The sequence below is a fragment of the Plectropomus leopardus genome, chromosome 12, assembly GCF_026936395.1.
Source record: "Plectropomus leopardus strain MGB_pleo_1.0 chromosome 12, ASM2693639v1, whole genome shotgun sequence".
Taxonomy (NCBI): Eukaryota; Metazoa; Chordata; class Actinopteri; order Perciformes; family Serranidae; genus Plectropomus; species Plectropomus leopardus.
In genome coordinates, this window is record NC_142187.1 from 11,422,786 (window position 1) to 11,445,725 (window position 22,940).

A 22,940-nucleotide genomic window follows, 5' to 3' on the forward strand; every position below is an offset into this window, starting at 1 on the left:
CCGTGGGCCACGACTGGCTCCCAGGCCAGACTTTAGATATGCTTGACCTAAAATATGATTGTAAGTTGTAGCATTACAACTTCATTTAATTGGAACTATGAGGCCTCACGTTATCCACACAAAAAAGAGCATCCAGTTCCCATTCAAATGTAGACAGAAATATCGTCAGCTTTCTTTAAGATTAACAGTCGCAGATGTTAGAAAAACAATTTGTAAGCTCTAAACCACAGCATTAAATTCGCAGTTCGCAAAACAATTAGGACGTTTGAAACAAGCACAACAAAAAAGGAAAGAGCGATGCGAGTGTTTTGTCATAATTATTTAATCACACATACATTTACATCATGCAATCAATCCAAAACTGTGATCTCATGTACTTCCCATCTCCGTCCATATCAGAGCCCTGCTATTTGTGCCCCAGTTCTCCAGGAATGATCCAGTACCTTGTCCACTGATGGATCCTCAAAACTGCCCTTTAAAAATTGACCGACTATTACACAGTAATAAAAAAAAGTGGCTACACTTTTTAACTTAGAATTAATGCAAAATTTAATTTAGGTAAACACCTCAGATATTCTTTGCTGTTCTTTTTTTTTAAACTATTTTCCCCATTTTATATCCAGTTTTGGTGGAAGGTCAATGGATAAACATTTTGAGGTCCATGCTGCAAAGTCTTACCTAATGTAGAAGATTACACAGAGGGAATAAACCGTCTCGATAGACACCGAACACTGTCCTGTCATAGATATGTGGGAGCTCCTCCTCCCTGCAGCTTGAAGGAAGTAATTATTACTCCTTAAATTATTTGCTGTCAACAAACATTTCCATTTACAGGGCTTTGGAAACTTTCCTCCTGTCAAAAACAGCCACATATGGAGTGTTTTTCTGAGTGCAGGTATTGTGAAGAAGTGCTATTAAACCCAACTTTACTGGTACAAGATGACAAGTTTTAGAATGACATCTTGGTGAGAAAGCAGAAATCCTACGCCGCGTCTTCAAGCTAGATTTGCTCCGTTAGTCTCAGCCAAAAATGGATGTGGCAGTACAAAGTTTCTTTTTGTTATATTCTGATTTTAATATCTACTATTGCACTGGATAGTAAAGCATCACCGTCTTATCATCAGGGAGTTTACGGTCCAGTATAGTAGTAGATACTCTTTTCTCTTAGAATATAGTGCAGAAAGGAAATTATTATTCAGCTTTTTATAAATGCCAATGAAAGAAGCCCTCATTGAGACACCGAGAAACAACGGTTAGCAGAACAGAATCTAACAAGGACAAGAGGTTAGACTTCTGACATCCACATGGCAGGATTACTGCTGCAAGCACACCCTGATCCCACCTGCCAGTCGACTGATATACAGTGTATTTTACAGTATATTGCACTTGCACAAGATGTTAGTGTTCTCACGCTGGGGGTTACAATCACAACAAGCTCTTTGCTGATGCAGTGGGGCATCATAGGGTACAAAAAAAAAGCTGTGGTGGGGATTAAAAATACAACAAAGACAATAAAACACAAAATAAATCCTACACCCCTGACTAGATTTAGTTAAATAAAGCCCTCCTACAGATGATGACAGAAGATTGTTGTGCAATTTTTAGACCCTGCTCTCCTGACTGGCTGATCAGCGGCAAAGGGTCTGACCCATCGACTGACACCCCCCCACCCACCCACCTGTCGCTCCCCTTTCAAATCTACATGATCTATGGAACAATGAAAGAGATACAGTACATAAAAACCAAGCAAAACACATTGCTTTTCTGCAAATTTACAACCAAAAGGGGGCAAATACAGACACAGGTCCTAAATCTATAAAAAATAAAACAACAAAAAACAGGTGTGGGAGGGAAGACAAAAAAAAGGCGAGGCACCCTTGAAAAGAAATCATGATACGGCAGGGATCAAACAGTTACAACTAAAAAAAAACAAAAGTTCCTGGAGATGAGTGACAGCGACCCAGCTAGGACAGGACAAGCATTGTGTGTGCTATCTCAGTCTATATGCCTGCAGACTATGTGCTCCAATGTGCAGAGAGAGATATAAATAGCGCTCATTAACACAGCATTATTAACCACTGAGAGAAGTAAAAACAGTACATTTAGCTACTTAGCATACGCTAAAAGGTGGAAGTTTGTTGTGTTAACCGGATCATTCTCTTCCTTCCTTCCTTCTACATTCTTTGCATCCTTCTCATGAAGTCACCAATAACGAGTATAGGTTTTATTTTAACTTAATGATAAAAACAATTGGCCTCCACAGGTATTTAGTTAAATACATCTACAGTACACTGTCGCACGTCGTGGCTTTTTTTGTTTTTTTGTTTTAATCCTTCTTTTAGCCGTTTCCCCTGCTGTTTCCATACAGCTCTCTCACTCTCCAGGGAAGCGTGTGCAGTAGTGCCAATTTTACATCTGTACAAGACCGGACAGAACAGTAGTGCTCGACGCCATCTAGTCAATTCAAAACCGTACAGTTTTTTTTGTAGTTTTATTTTTTTCCTTAAAGTATCATGTAAAATCTATTCAGAGAAAAGTGTGGTTAACAACCAATAATAGTAATGATGAAATGTACAGAGGTTAGCCTATAGGGTCAAGCTATTTCTCGTGGTAGGGTCTCCTTTTTTTGTCTTAGGTTGTGTTTTCATCTTTTTCAGATCTTGCTACCCTTACATTCAGCATGGCACAGTGCAGAACTACTCGCACGACGACGGATGACGACAGACTGTGCAAAACAAAAACGAAACCGAAGCTACACGTTTTGAGGTGTTCACTGGTTTCGCTCGCCGAGGCTGCGCTCAAGACTGCGTTTGGTTCGGTGGATAAGAATATTATCTTGCCTTTTGTAAATTAAATTTGTTGCCTTTTTATTTCTTTTTTTATTATTATTATTATTATATCCAGTACGAGAAAAAGAGATAAGTCATGATGAGAATTGGGGGAGGGGAGTAGGGGAGTGGGTGGAGGTGTGGGGGGTTTGGAGCTGTACAGGCCAGGAATATTTATATATATATATTTATAATCAGAAACTCCTTCGTGGCTCCAAAGCAGCGACGAGGAGCCTGTTCGCTGTAATGGAATGACAGGTTGTCGGGGTGGGTTTTTTTTGGGGGGGGGGGCGATATTGGCTTCTTCAGTGGTGTCGTCTTTCGATCCCGCTGCTCTTCAGCTGCAGATAAACACAAAGACAGGATGCCATCAGCGGATGTCACACACTGTGTCATTTCAGGGCCTTCAGGTTAAACAAAAAGGATCTCACTCTCTAACAATAATCTGAGTCTGTCAGTGGCAAATGAAGTGATCACGCTCAATACTAGACTCATTTCAAAATTGTTGTACCCTTTAGTCTCTCAGACACAAAAAATGGAAAAATGGGGTCCAAGTTGAAAAATATCAAACTTATCCTTTAACCATGCGGTTTATGGTGGAGATGCAGACAGAAACTTTTGAGAGAAATACAGCGGTGGGTGGAAGGATGTCATTTAACAAAGACCCTCATCCATTATCGAACTGGGGATATTAATGAGGAGAAGTCATCGATACTTCCATACACAAACCCAGATCATTACATTTCTAGATGCAGTATTTTGGTTCTTAACTGTCATTTTATTGTTTGTTTCTTCAGTTCCAGTATCCTATAAATGACACATCACCTCGTTAGCTCCCTAAAGAGAAAGAGTGGCGTTTCCCTTACTTCTTGTCTGGTTTGCCACCGCTGCCTCCTCCCCTGATAGACACCGTCTGGCTGTTCTGGTAGAAGCCTCCTCCACTGCGGTTGATGTTGGGGTGGGTGGGAGACGCCACCGGCTGCTGTCCGGGCCGGATAGGTTTGGCTAGGGAGGGGAGAAAGAGTAGATTGAGGATTGGCTGTTTCAGATTAAAAGACGTTTGCGATGTTAGGAAGATTGGGATTTCATTTCAGACAAAACACAAATCACATGGAAATCTATTAATTAGGGCCGGGACTCGATTAAAAAAATTAATCTAATTAATCAGAGGCTTTGTAATTAATTAATCGAAATTAATCGCATTTTAATCGCATATGTCTACGCTACCATCCGCCCGCTTTTTAAAACAAAATTTCCCATCCATGGGGCCAACCAAAGCGGTCTCATCTGCTTCTTCGTTCATTGTTGTTGTCTGTAGCATGGATGGTCTGAAGTCATGAACGGTAGATGGTGCGCTAGTATAATCGGTCCCGCGGAAACTCATCAAGTGAGAAAGGTTCCGCGGTGCAAAAATTGGTGTGATTAAAATGCGTTAATTTTTTTAACGCATTAATTTTTGTGTAATTAATTAATTGTGATTAACGCGTTAAAGTCCCGGCCCTACTATTAATGTAATGATAGATCCTGTGTTTTCTGCCGTGAACAAAAGAAGTTCTCATCCATCCCTACTTACCGATCTGGGCTGAATGTCCCCTCCTGGCCATGTTCTTGGCCCTGACGGCCTCCTTGATGCGATCCACCTCCTGCTGGTAGCGCTTGCGGTCGCGGGCGGCGTTCTCCTTGGCCTCCTTCAGAGCAGACTCAAGGGCCTTGACCCGCTCAGCTGTAGCACGAAGACGTTTTTCCAGTTTTGGAAGCTCACAGCGCAGGTCTGCATTATCGCGTACCAGCTGTGGGTCAAATTGCATCACGTTAAATCATTTCTTTCATCTAGCTTTCAAACGTGTGGGAGAGCATGACTGAGCAAAGATTATCATAACAAGGAGAAGACGATGTTTTGAAATAAAGACCGAAAAAGATGAATACAAAGCCAGAATAAAAGAAGAACGGGACAACAGCAAAGAAAGATCAGTCAGAGAGGAGTAATGTAAGAAAATCCTACCTGTTTGTGAACCTTGGTGAGCTGCTCAAGATTGTTCTCAAGAAAGGAGATTTTCTGTTTCTGTGCTGCGCTGCCCCCTGTGTCATCCGAGTCCATCTCCGCGCTCTGCGCAAGAAATAATACACAAGCGTTAAAACTTTATGCGGGAGGATTAAGAGTCATATCATGAAATCTTTTACTCTGCGCCACTTGCATAGCTACAGTGCAAGCTGAAGTACTTTCATTTTTTTTAATCGATTATGTACTTCTTTCCTAAACAATCTTGCCTCATTGCAACTGAAGAGATTTTCATGTCTACCCAAAAATCAACAACCATAGAGGTTCACCTTTTTCACTCTGGTAGCCAAATCCTGGACAAAGAGCTTCCTCAAATTGTGCAGGGTCTGCAGCTCCTTGGCCTTGGATGAAAAAAGACAAGCAATCAATATCAAATAAGATTATTTGAAAAGACTGAATAAATTAGTGTTATATCCAAGAATCAAACACAGCAGAAACAAACAAACACAACTTTAAGAAACTGCAAGAGCAAATATGAACATACTGTATGTCCTTGCGTTTTCACAACCTCAATAACGGGTCTCGTGTTGAATTCAAAATTTGTATGCATGCACAATCATACGGAATTTACTGTACACACTAATAATATTTTCATCTGATATCTGCCTTTTGGCATTTACAACTTACAACAAAGTTTCAATACAAGAAGTCGACTTAAAGATACTATCAAGTCTACTTGTACACAGATGTAACTTCACTATCGGATGTGACAAAGACCCACAATAAGTGTTTTCTATCATCAGTTGATTTAGATGAACTCACCACTGTCTCCTCCAGACCCTTCAGGTCCTGTCTGGCCTGCTCCCTTCGGTCCTGCATCACCCTGAACAACAACAATAACAACAATAGTTGAAATTGTAAGAAATACACATTCCACAATGCTGGTGATAAATGACAGCACTATTATTGTATCTGTCCAATAAACTGAGCCATCTTAAGTCTACAGAGTGAAAACAGTGCACAGTTGTGTGTTAAACATACGTAAGCTCGTGCAGCTTGCGGCTCTTCTCCTGGTCGGTGGATTTGAGTTTCTCGTGCTCCACTCTGAGCCTCTCCTGCTCCAGCATGATCTTCTGGTTCAGACTGGGAGAAATAACATAGCACTGAATGACTGAATCTGGTGAGATTTTAAAGAGTAACAAAATGAAATAAAATACCTCTTACATGGCAACTTTTGTTCGCTACTGTAAATATCAAGACGTGACTAAGACAAGATAAATTTAAGTCTTACTCCTGCAGCTCAGTGATGAGTTTCTCCTTGTTGTCAAGCTCATCTCTCAGGCTGCTGATCTGCTTCTGATGAGCTTCACGGTGGGAGTGGATCTGCTTCTCCACCGCTTCCTAAACACACAAAATCACACAAAAACTTTTGTATGTATTTGCCAGAATAATTTGTAAAAGCTCAAAATACTGGTAAGTTGATGAAAATTTTTAAAAAAAGACTGACATTTTACATGTTGGGATTCTTAAGACAATATTGTTGGTGCTTGATCGATGCTAAGATTTTACATTTAGAATGCAAATACACAATTAAAAAAAAAAAAAAAAAAGCTGTCAAATGGCTTTTAATAAGGACACTCCCCAAAAACATTGTGTAGAGTGCTCTTGAGTCTGTTGTTAAATGGGGATGAGGAACATACCTTGACTTCATTGGCAGTCTGGATCTCATTCTCTTTCTCCATTGCATGGACTTTCTCTGTAAAACATCAACACAAGATTCACTGTCATGAGATGGCAGAAGTGATGTTAGTCTTTACTCAAACCTAATATGAATAAAATATTTTATATTTTATCTGTACTTCAAACTGATTCCAATATCTCTTGTTGATTTTGGTTGTAAATAAAATCCTGGTTCTGATTCTTTTCAAATCACTAAAGCAGCTGATTTAGACATTCACAGACTCGGCCAGCCTGCTTTTGTCACGCTGCTGCAGTCTTACACACACTTTTTTAGCACTTGCTCTGATCTGCCATATTGTAAACACCATTTAATCCAGTCAGTTCATACTTCAGTATCATGAACCAACAACTAGAACTAAAAAGCATGTTTCCTAACCAATGACTAGTTAAAAAACAGACTGCTTCAAATCGTATTTAAGTGGACTTGAAGTGAGTGCTTGTGTCACATCTCTTGCTCTGTCCTTGAACAGTGCCGTACCCTGAGCGCTGAGCTTGACAAGTTCCTCATTGAGAGAGTCCACGTTCTCCTCCAGCTGCCTCTTCTTCTGCTCCACGTTTTGGAGGTACTCAGTCAGAGACTTGATTTTAGCCTCATGCTGGAGAAAGATGAAACAATACAAATTTTTTTTATAAATATGATCTTAATGAGGATTCCGAACTGAAATTATTCTTTTTTTTTTATGAACACACAAAGGGATCACATGGGTTTGTGTTTCAGGTTACAACACTGTGGTTAGTTCCTACATACCTGGGATATACGCAGCTGGCAGGCAGCCAGCTCCTTCTCGTTCTCATCCATCTTCTTGTTGCTTTCTGATTGGGTGCCCTCCAGCTGCTTGCAGCGTTTCGCCATCGTCTTCACTTCTGACTTCATCTTACTGATGTAGAGGCGGGCCACTGTGAACTCCTCATCTATCAGGCCGCTGCCCTCATGTTGCTGAAGGGCAAGAAGAGGAAAGTTGAAGGGGCACAACTACACAGAGGAAACGATGGGATGAGGAGATAGAGGTACTAGATATGCATCATGCAGGGCTGCCCCTTGAAAGTCAGAGGTCAGAATAATTAGTCGGAGACTGCTTAGTCAACTGAGACTGCTTCATGTCAAGCAGTTATGTTTTTTTTGCAAGTCAGTGTGCTATGCATTGTATTTCTGGGGAAGTTTTGGTCTCCAGGTTTTGCGTCAGAGTGAGTGCTCTTTACTTTCATGCAACTCTTTGGTACAGGTAGCTGCAGACACACAGGCAGCGCCATGGAGGAGAAGAGAGGAGGACCTTCTGCTAAGAGGTGGTAAAGTTACAGTTCACAGCTAGTTAAAACGACTCAGTCTCTGGCCTTTGTTTGATGTAGTGTCGTCAAAAAAATGTTGCACATTTCTGATCTTGCGTCAGCGCTGTTATCTTGTTTATTATATTACGTGAATGTTGCTGTCATGCCATCCGAACATCTTCCTGAACCTGTTCAAACTTTAAAACTTGATCATCGAATATTCATATTGAACAGCCAAATCTGATTCGACAGGCACAATTCTGAGATGGGTACAGCTATAGTATCCTGGTTAGTCACTTGGCAATTCCCCCGTCTTGCTCTAGCTTCCTAGAGGTTGGTGTTGCTATAGTAACCAAACATAAGGTATCTCAGTACCTTGATGTCATTGCTTCCTACGGCAATGCCAATCTCAGCTAGGTCTTTGAGCAGCGAAGACATCATCTCGGTCACTCTCTTCTTCTGGTGGTTGGACATCTCCTTCAGCTTCTGGAGCTCAGAGTCCAGAGACGACAGGATGGACTGAAGATAGAGAGAGCTTTATTTAAGTGTGTTCTTCTAATGTTTTCAATATAGAATAACAAGCAACAAAAAATAATTTCCCTAATCCTCAGTTGGCAAGATTCTCATTTTATGTCCCACTATTTTGTGATTAGTGCAAAGGATGCTCGCTCCTATGCAAATCTAAGATGTCGTACATCTTGAGACTGATAAAATATAGTCAACTACCAAGTCTCCAGCTCACCGATTTCTGGCTAAGCTCCTCACTAATGGCCTCAAACTCCTTGGTCTTATCCTCCACCTCCTGGCTCTTCTGATCGTAGTTGACGGCCAGCTCCTCCAGAGCCTGCAGCACCTCCTTCACCTCATCCTTGGAGGCCTCGTTCTCTGCCTGAAGGCGGTTCAGCTCTGCCTGGAGGTTCTCATGATCGCGGCGTGAGGAAGCTAAAAGCTGCAAGTGTGGGAGAGAGGTGTTATTATGGTAATTTTTTTTTAAATGCATTAGGGCTGCAGGAATGATTCAGTGTTTGTTACAATATGGATGAGTAGGCAACTTCAATGCTGATCCATTATCAAACACACATGCTTTCCTCCTTGCAGACTTTTTTGTATTTTAAAATTGACAGATGCATGCAGTCGCTCTGAAAATTACCTTTAGAAACATTGTGAAACAAGGACTTTAGTACAGTCTTTGTTTATAATAGTAATGTTTGACATATGAAGTGTGCAAAACTCACTTAATAGCAACACGAGTCTGCTGCTAAAAGTTCTTAAAAATAAAACTACCACATCAAGTTATTAAAGTAAATCCTATTGTCAATGAAGATAATTCCACTTGAGACAAAAGGACTGGAGTAAGAAAGATATAAATGCAACTTTACAGCTGTGATGGCTTCATGCGTTACCTTAACCTCATGCCTCTGAAACTACAAAGATCAGGGGTTTGCGCCATACCTGCGCCTTCCCTCTGCTTTCCCTCCATCTGTTGGACCTCCAGTACTCACCTCATCCTGCTCCAGCATCTGCTGCTTCAGCTTCTCAGCCAGCTGGCTCTGCTGGTTGATTTCCTCATCCTGAAAAGTGAAGAGACACAACTCAGCGTTAGCATTCACACCAGGCTCATCTGGTTTTACTGGAGACGGTAGAGAGGAATGAAAAAACCTTTGGATAAAATAAAGAACGACCATTTTTCTGTTTACTTTTCCTTGAGAGACTATCTGAATTTGACCAAAATAAATTAGCATTTTTCAGTTCAACAGACCTTTTCATTACCAGCTGCAGCATTAACAAGCACTTCAACAGGATATACAAAGCGTTTAGGGTTGTGCAGGGTTGCGTCTTACTTGTCCTTACTCGTCCTACTTGCTGTGCCTTTTCTGTGCCATCTTTCAATGATGCGGAGGCAAGTTGCACCTGATGTTGCTAAGCAGCCACAACCAGCACCGCATCATATCCTTCTTACCAGAAACCTGGTGTTCGGAGCTCATATTCTTCCCAATGTTTTTTGAGGGCAAATTAGGCCTTAAATATTGTCAGTGGGACAGATGTAAAGCTCTGGGTAGCCCAACACTTACGCGATCAATTCCTCCTCAATATTTACTGAAGACTGATATTTATGCCTCAGCACCGCTATAGCTTTTATGCATGCGACCACAGTGACAGTCGATTTAAGGGCACAAAAAACGCAGCATGTTTATGGGCTCTTTCTTGTTTATACTGTCCAGGTCTAAAAGGGCTATAGCGACTGATGAACCCCTTCTACATATTATTGTACAAGTATAAATTTGGTTTGCCTTATTCAAAAAATTGATGGGACATTTAAGCAATAATTACCAGGTGTCATTTTTAGCATGCATATATCCTGCATGAAGATATTGTTTTTAAAATCAAACCAAATGTGATAGTTTCTAATAGAAATCCAAAGATTTCAAAACAACATCCACCAAATAAAAAAACTGAAATTCTTAAACAGGTCTTGTTGTTCAGGCTGTAGCATCAAAGAATTATGTCTGACCAGCCAGTGGAACAACTAACATCAGGTCATGTCAATGGGTCATAATTAACATTAGAAAAAAATGTACAGAATAGTGTCCATATCTGGTAGCCTACAATCCAAAGACGTGCAAGTACACGTTAGCATCAAGCAGTTGCTTTGCTTTTCCATTAACTCATTTTAAGATAAAACTAGATGAAAACCATCAAGCTTGATGTCTCAATCTTGTTTTTAACTCTTAAGTTACCTAAGGCATGTCATTATGTCATTCTTTGATTTGATTAATTTCCCTCCAGATAACCTTTAGCTTATGATGAAATTGATTCTGACATATTCTTGCTTTAATGCGTAAAACCTCTGATTATAATGTGTAAGTCTAAAAACCAACATTCTTACCCCTTTGTTACAAACATCCTATTCTGTCACTCACCTTATCATCTAGCTGTTTGTAAAGTTTGGCCAGCTCAGCCTCACACTTGTCCTTCTCCACATCGGTGAGGCGAACACCTGGCACGTTGGGCGTGGATGCCTGCTTTTCGTTAAGTATGTTGTCTAGGGCTTGCACCTCAGCGTTGGCCTTCTCCTTGTCAAACTGCTCCTCCACTGGCACACTTTCACCTGAGGTGGGACACAAACACACACACAATTTAAGTATGCATGCGTACAGAGCTGCATCTTTACAATGAAACAAATACGAGCCATTTACACTTATACAGCTGGCAGTCTGTGACAACAAAAATTTCATCACTCTTCGTTGTTAATGCATCACACCAATACAAAAAGAGATGCTGATGTTTCCTATGGGAGGATCGAAGAATAGTTAAAAATAATTTCAGTATGTTTAATTTTACTCAGGAACATGTGGATGGACTTAAACAAAACAATGGAATGGGACACAGTCTACTTCCTCACCATTCCTCCAGCGGTTGAGCTCATTCTCCAACCAGGTGATGGTGTTTCTCAGGGTCTTATTCCTCTCCTTCTCCCTCTCATATTTCTGCTTCCACTGCTCTGCTGTCAGCTCAACATTCACAGTGACAGTGTTCTTGATGGTCTTTGCTCTGGATGTAAAAAAAAAACAAAGGTTATATTGTATGAAAGAACATTTTATGTACCATTATTCCTTCAGACAGGTACTTAAATGTAACAGCAACCAAGCTTGTTCAATCACTGGACCAACTCTGACAATAATTATGAGTACATGCAGAGCTTTCCAAGCTTTTCCAAACCAATACATGGACATCTTTTTTAAAAGATCACTTTTTGCCTTTATTATATAGGACAGCTTAAGCATAAAAAGGGGGAGAGAGAGGGGATGACCTGCAGCAAAGGGGCTGCATGTCGGAGTCAAACCCGTGGCCGCTGCAGCAAGGACACAGCCTAAGTACATGAGGTGCCCACTCTACTATGTGAGCTACCAGGTGCCCCAATATATGGACTTCTAAAACTCTATAACAAAAGTGTTTGAGAAATTTTTCATTTTTTAATGGGATATTTGTATTAAAAGCTGAAGAAATGACAGTGAGGCTTGTTTCATCCTACTGGCCTACCAACCTTTGTCCGAACATGAGGGTAGATTTGGTTTCGGCCTCGTTATAGGAGGAAGGCGAGCAGCAGATGACAATGGTGGTTCGGCAATTACCGCCCAGCGAGTCCTGCAGGATACGGGTCATCTTGCTGTCTCGGTAAGGGATGTAGGCCTGGTATACGCAAAAATATATACAGGAACATCTTGTAAGCAGAAAGCAAATTACCTTCTGTGGGGAAAAAAAAAACTTTGGATCATGAATGCCCTTCATTCTATAATAAATAGTTCAACTAAATAACTGACAAAGTGCCTTTTAACTGAGACGTATCATCATGATACATCTATATGTGATTGGCTGACCACCTTGATTAGGGATTATTTGACAATAATACCTTTTATAATAGATCCCAGAGTTAGACAGAGGAAGTAATATTTTATAGTATATAGTATTCTATAGTATTATTTATGTTTGGATATTACACTTGAACATGCTGCTCCTGCTGTCCTAAAAACAAAAAAAGGCTTGTGATTTCATCAGCACTGAGCCAACATGATGTGATGTCTTCAGAAACTGTTTTCATGACTTAAGTCAAACTAGATGGCATTTAATTGCTAACTTGACATATTATCAGTACTGAAGCTGCAGCCGTCAGCTATAATTCTTTGGACACCGCGATGCTCAGTCAGGAGCGAGACGTCTCTGCACAATAGCTCATTTGTTTTAGGCCAAATGCATCAGAGGCTGTCCGCCCCAGGTTGTTTACAGAGCAAAGGGGGCCTAGAACAAACCAATTGTCGATTACAGCTAAAAGTGTGAAATCACTATGAAGCAACTGAAGCAAAACATTGCTTGGAGGAAAGTTATTATCTGCTCAAGTTATTGCTGCAGCACAAAGGACCTGTAGATGGCTGAAAAGGAACTTTCATAGTAAGATAAGGGAAATAGATGTTTGTTTTCATGATGCACACCTAGCTCTGGGCTGTGCAGCTGGTAAACAGACTTTCCAAATGTCTGCTACATTAACAATAATGTCTGTCATTTCAAAATGCTATAAAAACATTTGGGGGGGATTATCACCTGAGGTTATAACAGATCAAATACTTGTACTGAATAATAAACATAATAGACGCAAAAATTTGAGCACCATATGTTCAAAAGTAAACATTAAAGCTTAACAGAAGAGATTAACTGTGCCGCGATAAAAAATAAAAAATACATTAGTAAACACATTTATTTCAGATAATTCATTCCTACTTACAGTGCAAATTAAAAGACCAAAACCCACAGAACACCGCAACATATTCAACAAATGGATCCTGATAACTGCAGCAACACATTTAATGGCAGATTTAGGAAAACATCACCACCAGAGAGTTGAAATAGTTACTGACCGTTCCTTCAGCCAGAGCAGAGATGACGTTTCCCAAGGACGACAGAGACTTGTTGATGTTCTTGGCTTCATCTAGCACAGCTCCTTCTGCTCCTGTTTTACTGACCTGAAAATCACACATGCAATAACCTCAACAACGTGTCGTGCAGCTCCATGTTAAATTGGATAAAGAGGAGACTTTGATCCGAACCTAACCCAAGAAGACGACAGAGTGAAATGAGTCAAACAAAAATGTTAATTACAAAATAATGAATACTCCAGAATAAAAGAAATCTACCAATATGTATAACAGACGGTTCTCATCACCTTTTCACTGCCAGCCAGATCCACCAGGTAAAGTTTGCCGCTGAGCTTCTGCTCTGTCTGAGTGTTTTCCTGTTTGACATTTATCAGGAAGATACTGTGACTCCTGGAGCTGTGCTCGTTCATGTCTGAAAGAGAAATTACAAATGTGTGGTCAAAATGTATCAGCTTCGAAAACTGCAAAAGCTAGTTAATGGATTTGATGGTTGTAAAATGAGAGGACGGGATCTTACTTGTGACTGCTACATGTCTGTTTGATTTGCCTTCATCAATTGTATCCATGACCTCCTCCGGGCTGCATACGAATCTCTCAGTGCAGCCCTTTAATGAAAAGCAGAAATATGAGGTTTGATATTTGGCCTGTAAACAAGTTTTACCAGATATTTGACATGTGACAGGATGTTAGGTCTCACCTTGACGTATGGTACTCTGTTTTTGTCTTCATGCACTGACAAATTGGTCTTCGACACTGGAGATGAGAGGAAAAAAAAGGTGTCAGTGAAAATGGCTTTGCTCTAGAAACATATGGTGTATTGTGTGTAGACTACTTTAATTTTACCACCTTAACATTTGAAAAGTTATCTGTTTCCATGTTAAATTCTGTTTATATCCTTGTGTGCCCTTAATATATTAAAAGAAGGCTTTGCTTTCAATTTCACTGCTCGTGGATTTTTTCTAATCATCACATTTTAAATTTTCTTTAATTTGAAAGGATCCTTTCTGTAAGTGACTTAAAAAAATGTTCACCCACTGGCCAATTTACAGCATACAAGCCATCAATTCCACTCAGCAGGTTTATATATCTGGAAATACATGAGCTGCAACTGTTAGCCAATAAGAGCAAGTAATGCGGGGGTGGTCTTCAAATACATTTAATAAAGGTCATTTTTGTTTTACTAAGTTAAGTGCAAACAAATATAATCATCAAGTCATAGTGGTTTTGACAACATCATCACAACAATAGTGGGCAATATAAGAACTTAAAAGTATAACACAATATAATGTGATAGGAGCAACTAAAAGATATTTTCATTTTCAAGTTTCTGCAGCTGATTCTGACACTATTAATGTGATGATCGGGTCAAACACATCTCTCAGAGTGTTCCTCTTAATAGACTTAGGTGAGAATATCATGTGTTTTATGTGGTGTTGCTGTATATGTAGAATGTACACACTTACAACTGGCAATTGACAACAAAGCCAGTGTGTGTACAGCTAACATCCCCTTCATATTCCTAACACAGATGCTCACTTATTTTCTTGATGTTTCACAAGCTTTTAGCAGCTCCTTGTGTCACATCTGTTACCACTGTGTGGTACAACTAGAGAGACGAGAGGTACGGTTTTCACGCAAGCATCACGGCCACTTACCATCCAAAAGGTCCCGGATCTTGTCTAAGTAAATTTCAAAATATGAAACCTGTAAACAAAGAAAGGACCTCATTATTCGGCAAACTAGCTGAGAGATCAGAGCAGACAATCAAATTACACACAAGGGTCTGTCTTGTTTTCTGTAGAAGATAAAACAGCAGCACAGGTTTGAAAAAAACAAAAGACAAAGACGCCATTATTTCTGAATCCTTTCAGACAAGGGACAATCTAAGAGAAAAAAATCCATAAAGGTGTTTTGATAATGGTTTCTAGTGTTCTTATATTCTTTCCTTTAATAATTCAGTTTTTTCTCCACACTTGCCTTGCAGGGACTTTTGTAGTTACACGTTGGTTATTATTCAGACAGGGAGCTTAAGTCTAATATTTTAAAGTCAACACAAGTTAGATAGTGAGGTATAATCTCAACAGCAAAAAATATTCTTAATTTAATTGAGTAAATGTCTCACCGCTTTTTAAAAAATATTTCATTATTTTTCTTATTGTCAGCGCAAACATTTACTATTTGTTGTAATGCAAACATAGAGGTTGACAACTATAGTCGTGAGTCAGCCAGGTAACATGATGCAGCAGCACCAAGTGACATGTCACACATCACTTGTATTGACTCCAGCAAAAAAGCTTCATAATATCAAAATGCAAAAGGGGAAGTATTTAGCTTGTTGCTAGCTAATAAACAATATAAAATGGTGTTAGTTAGCCATAAACATCAGATTTTAAACGCATGATCTGAAACTGGAATTTGGCGATTTTGGAGGGCAGTGTTTCTCTAACCACTGCAGCACTGTGCTCCTCAACTGGTGAGACAGCTTAACAGTTCGCCCCTTCTAACTACTTACTTTGATATGAAACTCCAGGTTTTCATCCATGGAATAGATGTAGTTGAAGATATCTTGAACTATCCTGGGGATGATGCCCATTGAATCTGTGTCATGGAGATTCCCCTGCAAATAGAGTCAATAATTCTAATGAAACAATATGGAGTAAAGATTTCTACTGAAAACAAGATGCACTTTTTTGGAAAATAGCACCAGTTTTAAGGAGTGATCATTACCTCCATGGTGTGTGTTTTGCCAGATGACGTCTGCCCATATGCAAAAATCGTTCCATTGTATCCCTCCAGAACATCTACAAGACACAACACAGAAGGATTTGGTATTTAAGTCAAGACTTTAAAGTCTCAGTTTATGTCACTTTTTTGTTTTGTTTAGTACATGCTTCTAAATAATAAACAAATTTACATGTTTAAACAACTTTAGGAAAACAAACCTTTTACAATCTTCTGGGCGCAGGCGTTGTACACTTGTTCCTGTGTTGTATTTGACTGAAACACTCTGTCGAACATGTACGGTTTACCCTGGAATGAGGAGGAGAGAAGGAATGAGTCCATCTATATCAACGCAAACCCTCAGCTTACATAACCTCGTTCCAAGTAATAATCTGAAGCTTTTGAAAACTGCAAAACTGTATTTTTACTCCTTCATGCTCATATAAATAAATAAATAAATAAAAATATTAATCCTGCACTGTTATAGAAAAAATCTGTCCAAATGAAAATGCAAAAACACTGTGTCCTTGTGCATCAGTCTGTTTCCCTTCTCTAAAGTCAGTTTGCAGGTGTGTGAATGCAGTACAACTGGAACTCGTCATAAGTTTTTTACAGCAGTTTGTGGAGTTTAGAGTCGCGGGGTGGTCACTTTCACTGTGCCTGGTGTTTTGCTGTTCTGTCTGTGCCCAGAGTACATTCTGCGCTGTGAGAATTCAGAGCAATGACTAACCAAACTGTATGTATATTCCAACAGCACACCTAATGAACGTGCCCACTCCACATTAATGTGTGGGAAAGCCTGTATGGACATGACCTCAGTTATTTTGCTGACCTTGATGTGGCCCATTGCATTTACATGCCTGTTTGTTTACATAAGAATGTCATCAGCATTTTAGCAACATGATGCCAAAATAGCAGGTATTTTTGGGCTACTCTTTTGAAGGTACTATAATGTTACAACTGTAAGTTACTTAAAAATAAATTATACAAAAAAAAAAACACCACACGTGTGTGTGTGTGTGAAATTTAATATGGTATATACAATTTTCCATTCCATTTTCCATTTGCAATGTCTGAATATTCTTACGAATTAAAAGTTAGTTGCTTTTTAAAAGGGCACACTTGTATCATGCTATTATACTATCTTATTTAAAAATGACAATAATATTATAATTTCTAGGACAATATAATGTCCAACAAAAGTAGGTATGGTGACCTTGGCTTGTGCACAAGATGTTACCTCATTTGTGACGCCTCAAAAAGGAGATAACAATACACACTCTAATGTCTCAAGCGTCCCGTTTTCCCTTTTTAGACTTCAACACTATTGAAGAGTTTCTAAAAATTTTCACCCTGGATGGCGTGGTACAAAAGGTCACTTTTCAGTGACCCTAAACACAGTTTGCATTGGGACGAAAGGCTAAAGCACACAAAAAAAGCTACGTTTTCCAAATATAACTATATATATATGTGTGCACTAGGCCTGTGACATGTTTTGAACAGATCTGTTGGTGCTACTTCCTTTCACCAACTGGCAAACACAACACACACAGTTTGACATTAGTTCTACACCAACATAGGTGTTTCCAGAGAAAAATCCTTTGGCAGAGAGGACAAAATGCATTCTAAATGGCAGTACCGCTACTTTGTTTGGAATCAAAATAGCATGATCAGTGATTGCTGTCATGGCTGAGATGGTCATTATGAAGAGATTTAGACTATAGAAACTCTTATCTTTAGAAAAAGTTATATGCATGCAGTGCTTTTCACTTCTAATTGTATTTAGATTATCAAAATCACGTAAATTTCACTGAATATCAAATATTTTTGCATACATGTTTGCCTTTATCTTATAGTGACAATGCAGGATTTTACACGAGATGAGGGTAATAGGAGGGATGCTAAAAAACAACCAAACCAAGAGTGTTACATGACATGGTCAGTCTTGCCACCAGGATGCCCCCAAGCTGTAACAAATGATGCTCTCAACCTAATCCACTCTTCGCTGACAGCATTCTAGTTAACCTCTGAAAGTTAGCTGTCCTGATGCAACTTCTCCCATCCCACTTGAAACTCCTTTCCAACAATCTCAGCTCAGCATTTATAATGAACTAAACTTGAGCTTTTACTTTTACCACTGGATGAAGAGCCAGTCGACTTCAAACAGGCACAAGTGTAGCTGATTGTGATATCCTATGGGCTGGTCAAAACTTCAAAGCACAATTCCTGTGAGATAGCAATCAATAGCTGGATTTAAGAAGGCAACCGCAGGGTAATAAAACTGATGCTACAAGCAATTCTGAGGTTCAACTAAGATGACGCGCTGTCTTTAGGGGTTTGAAGTCCCAGTTGACTCATCTTGTCTCCAGCCTGATGGATGGGGTTCTAGCAGTGGTGTATTAAATAATTTTAGCAAAACACGACTCAACTACCATGTGATACCCCAGGTTGGTGGTGGGAAACTGGTTATTGATTCATCCTTAACACCTGTAAAAGCAGGAGAAGTAAAATGTTGACAAGCAGCTTGTGTCACCATGAGGATTGGTGACGGATTAAGGCTTCCATGCTTCTGACCTGTGGTACATGTAAACACATTCATAACTCAATGTAAAATACAAATGTGTCACCACCTGGCATTTCAAGGCACCTTTACCAGGACAAGAGCTATACAGCTGAGATGTCCTCAACTTGCACTCAGGCTCATAATCCTCCCTGACAGACGGTCACAACTAAAGCACAGCTCGGTACAACACAGAGCTGCAGCATCTTAAGATGTTGATAATTCAGTCCAGCTAGCCACATCCTGGCAATTAACCCTGTACAGAACAAGAGTGCTGAGGCACTATCAGGCCTGCCAGGCGCTGTCAGCAAACAATGGCGCAGCCTGAGTTTAAAGTCCTCATTGTTAATGCTGCTACTGGCCTCATTACCTACACTTCTGTCAAATGGTATTACTTCCTACAAATGTAATTACAGTGATATGCATTGTTAAAGTATTAATAAGTGCCCCGTCACATTCCCGCTTCCTGATGGCTTTGTTATGATACTTGCCAATGCTGAGCTATTCAGGAGTAACAGTAACATTCAGTCCAAGGTTATTCTGCAGCATCCACAATTCTTGTTGTATGACGCATGAAATCTAATTAGATTCATGCTTCTAGGTAAAATAGGTCAGTATTCCATGTTTTATCAATTTGAATTTGTTGACAACCTTGCTTCATGTATTGCCTCTGTTATTTACTTGTTTACATGTGTTGGGAGCACTTTTACTTATCTCTCTAATCCTTTTCTTTCCTGTTATCCCTCACGCAACTCCACCTATACAGTAAGTGTAGCTGAGTGGTGTTTTGCAGGGTGTCCCAGGCTACTACATGCAAATGGGAAATGTAACAGCAAAGCATGTGGGAATGGTCTGATCTTTTATGTGCAAAACTGACACGGAAGTAATGAATGCATGAATAATTCACCTGCTGCACACTCACACTACACTGGCAAAGCGAGCTAACTACGACACCCATACCACCTCATCTGGAAACTTTGTCTCCCTCCCTTTCCGGTAAAAGACTGGCAGGACTTTAAAGTGAGCCACAGCTGAGTAAGTGCATACTGCAGGAATATGCTCTAGGAGAACAAAACCTCTGGGGTGGGGAATATCTTCATATCTGCGAGCATTGAAGCAGCATCACCAAGGCTTGTTAAGGTGAAGCTTTTTGTTAGACATCTTTACAACGTGCAGTGTGGTCAGTTTCACCAGCGGCTGAGCAATGGTATCAAGGCTTCAGCCCTAAGACAGGGTCCACGCCCTAGATTGTTTCAAAACGGATACAAATATGATCTAAGTGAGTCAGTCACCCCAGATAAGAGCATCTGCAAAACAAAGTACATCACTATAATAATTACCCTCCCCACTCAGAGAGATTGCCCAGCGCCCAGCCAACTGCCTGCTCTGATTGGTCGAACAGCTGGTTACCAGGAGAGGAAAAAACAGAGGGATTACCCAGGAGGCCTGTGCTGCTGCTTACGGGTACTGTTAAGTGTTGTACTTCTCATTGCAAATACACCAGCAGAGGATACCAGGCTGTGCCGTGCAACATTTGCGTCCTTCACAATGTGCACTGGTATGTTGGCACTATGACTGGCACTCTGAACTGGGCTGGGCCACATCATGCCTCAGGGGCACAGACACTACGCTTGCTGTTAGTTAAAGGCCTGGAGTCAGTGTCTGCAAAACTATTCAAGAAGTCACCACAGCTACAAGCCTTCTCTGTTCAGCATGACAAAAAATGTTGTATTCTGAATTCACCACCTAAATTAGTAGTTTACCTCCAAAGAGGATGTGATTCATATCCACTCAGCCGAAACTTCACGAATGCAATTCAAGATCAGTTTCTACTGCCTTGTAAACTGTTTTAAAGCATAGGTTAGCAAAGACACAAAGTCCACAAAGAGAATGATAATATGGTGGCATGGAAACCTAATGTTTAACTATGACTTCTGTTCAAATGATACACCATGGGCATTTGCATGCTTAGCATGTGCAAACTTGAAATGTCAGCCTGGCTTTTATGTTGTTGTTATGCTTCCTAATTACTTTGGTTGCAAGGCATGAAAAAAGACAAACCTTTTTCCTTTTGTGCAAGATATACAGATATAGTGCAGAGACATGCAATGGCATGAGCACAGGCTGTGTAAACTGTGTTTTTTAGACATTCTATATATAGGCGGATGATGACAAAACATCAAGTGCACATCATTTGCAAAGTGACTATACTGAATCTTTGTTGATTCAGTAAAGCAGAGGTAACATGGCACTGCATTAGTAAAGGCATTTCCTTATTTTGTCATAGTGGAAGTTGTACCCATGTCATTGACCATATCAAGTGCTAGATCGGTATCACAAGAGGGTTAATTAAACTTAAAACAAACTTTGGTTTCACCCCAAAATGAATGTCCACATTAAAAGAAAACAGATTTCTGCTAAATGTTTTAATATGTACTTAAACCTGTTGGATTATTAACGGTAAAATGTCCAGATACTGGGGACCAACAGTCTACCATTGATTAGCCTGCATATTTGACATTTCCACTGCAGCTGCTTTAACGTTACCATTGTCCCATGCCCTAATTGAATCACATTTTAGTTCTATGCTATATTAAATTACATGTTATTGATCTACAAACAGTGTTGGTTATCTAGCCAGCTGGTCAGCTAGCTATTGTTAGCTTTAATTAAGCAACAGCATTAAAACTAGCTAGCTAGCCAAGGCCGGCTAATCTGTCAACTACCAGCTGGCCTAGCCTGCTAGCCAACAGTGTTAGCCACTACTAAATCAAAGCTGGCTTACGCTTTATGCTGACGCAAACTGTTCATAATTAATACCTTTGTCGTTACAAATGCACGGCTACTAATTAAAAATGTCACGATAACAGTGCAGTGAATAGCTTGCGGGATTTGCAGGCTGACTCTGGCGACATTTTAACCTGTGCCAGCCAGTGTGTTTGTGGCTTTGTTGAATGACAGCTCGCTAGCCATGACAGGGCAACTGCGAATAGTGACAAATAACGCCAACACACACTAGGCTGACTTTGTGAGATGGTAAATTGAGCGGCACTGATGACTGTCTACGAACCAGAGACCCAATAATTTAACTGTTTTGGTGGCGCCAGAAGTTGACTTTAGCTGAGGGCCAGCGGAACAACGCAACGGTGAACAGGTCAGCCCTTGCTAACGTTAGCTAACAAGCTAGGGTGCTAACTACCGTAGCTAAAAGACAATCAAAAATGGCGTACTGCTGACTGTGCCCGAGGGCTCTGTCAAATAAGTAGCTAAAGCCCTTGAACACGAAATAACTCACCCCGATGATAACGTTTTCTTCCCCTTGAAACTTGGGAATGTATTTGTCGCCTCTGGTCACCTCGGAGCTGTTCAGGGGCCTAAAACGGCACATCACTTTGATGGTGCACTCCGCCGGGTCGGCCATCTTCCACGGTTTACGAATGGAAATTCACCGATGAAATTAAAGTATATCCTGGATCCCTTTGGGACGGCCGCAGGGGGGCGAAAAGGGAGGCCGAGCCCCTCTGTCCCAATCTCAGATTCTGGAACGGGCGATAGTCTGTTGGATATTTAACAAAAATCCTTGTTTTCCTCTCAATCACTTCCCCCTCCTGTTAGGAAGCCATGACACCGGTGGATCAGCGGCTGGCCGCCTCGCCCCTCCTGCTGCTGTGGATGTGGATCACAATGACGTCACCCCGGCGCTCCCCTCCACAACACAAACTGCCTCTGAATGAAAAATGTAGGATTTTTTAAAAAATCACATTTAAGAAAAAATATTTATCTATTTATTTAATTATTCATTGATTTCATAATTATTTTATTCATTTTTACCTACTAAATACCACATCCACAAATTGAAATTCAAATTTGCAAGAGCATATTGATTTTTTTTCTTCTTTCAAATTGAAATAAACCAATCTTTCCTGTATTCAATTTATACGGACACTACTAAATCTCGGAAGAACTCTGAAATTATGAGGACTGCTATAATAAGAAACCTTTGTGACCTTCAAGACTAATGTTGATCACGTTTGACTGAAGTTGATGCTTGGATTTAATGTATTAAGCCTTGTTATCCTTGGTTATTTTTCCTCCTATCTATACCCCTTGGCTTGGTGTTATTGTACTGTACTGTATATGTCTTTATGTATTGTATGTGAATTGTATTTGATTCTGCCTTTGATACATTTATTTTAAAGAAAACGTCTTCTGAATCAGTATTACAGATCTCTGAATGTGAAATATCTGAAAGATTTTGGACAGACTTGGAATCTAACTTCTTTGAAACCTCCAACTCAGTCTAATTCTTTACCCTCAGGGATCTTATCTGTTATGATGATAATCCAGACAATAGAGCTCTTGAATATCTAATGAATTTTGTTATTCTAAATGCTACA

At 40.1% G+C, this 22,940-nt stretch overlaps 1 protein-coding gene across 1 annotated transcript; it reads right to left on the minus strand.

The window, feature by feature from the left end:
- Positions 1-304: 304 nt before the first annotated feature.
- On the minus strand, positions 305-22,212 carry LOC121951005 (kinesin-1 heavy chain). Its single transcript, XM_042497165.2, has 26 exons — positions 21,839-22,212; positions 16,205-16,292; positions 15,990-16,063; positions 15,775-15,879; positions 14,918-14,966; positions 13,960-14,015; positions 13,780-13,867; positions 13,550-13,674; positions 13,245-13,349; positions 11,879-12,024; positions 11,237-11,385; positions 10,755-10,942; positions 9,336-9,404; positions 8,576-8,782; positions 8,209-8,352; positions 7,316-7,504; positions 7,046-7,163; positions 6,528-6,583; positions 6,119-6,228; positions 5,869-5,970; positions 5,650-5,710; positions 5,157-5,228; positions 4,831-4,935; positions 4,402-4,618; positions 3,695-3,833; positions 305-3,169 (listed from the first exon to the last, which is right to left on the minus strand). Exons 1-26 carry the CDS (start codon positions 21,962-21,964, stop codon positions 3,166-3,168), a joined length of 2,892 nt encoding a protein of 963 aa, XP_042353099.1. The 5' UTR covers positions 21,965-22,212; the 3' UTR covers positions 305-3,165.
- Positions 22,213-22,940: the final 728 nt, after the last annotated feature.

Coding starts and splice junctions, on each gene's coding strand:
- LOC121951005 (XM_042497165.2), bottom strand. CDS start 21,964: ATGGCCGACCCGGCGGAGTGCACCATCAAAGTGATGTGCCGTTTTAGG. Junction 12,025..13,244: donor CTGCTCTGGCTGAAGGAACG/GTCAGTAACTAT, acceptor TGCGTATACCAG/GCCTACATCCCTTACCGAGA. Junction 5,711..5,868: donor CGCAAGCTGCACGAGCTTAC/GTATGTTTAACA, acceptor GTTGTTGTTCAG/GGTGATGCAGGACCGAAGGG.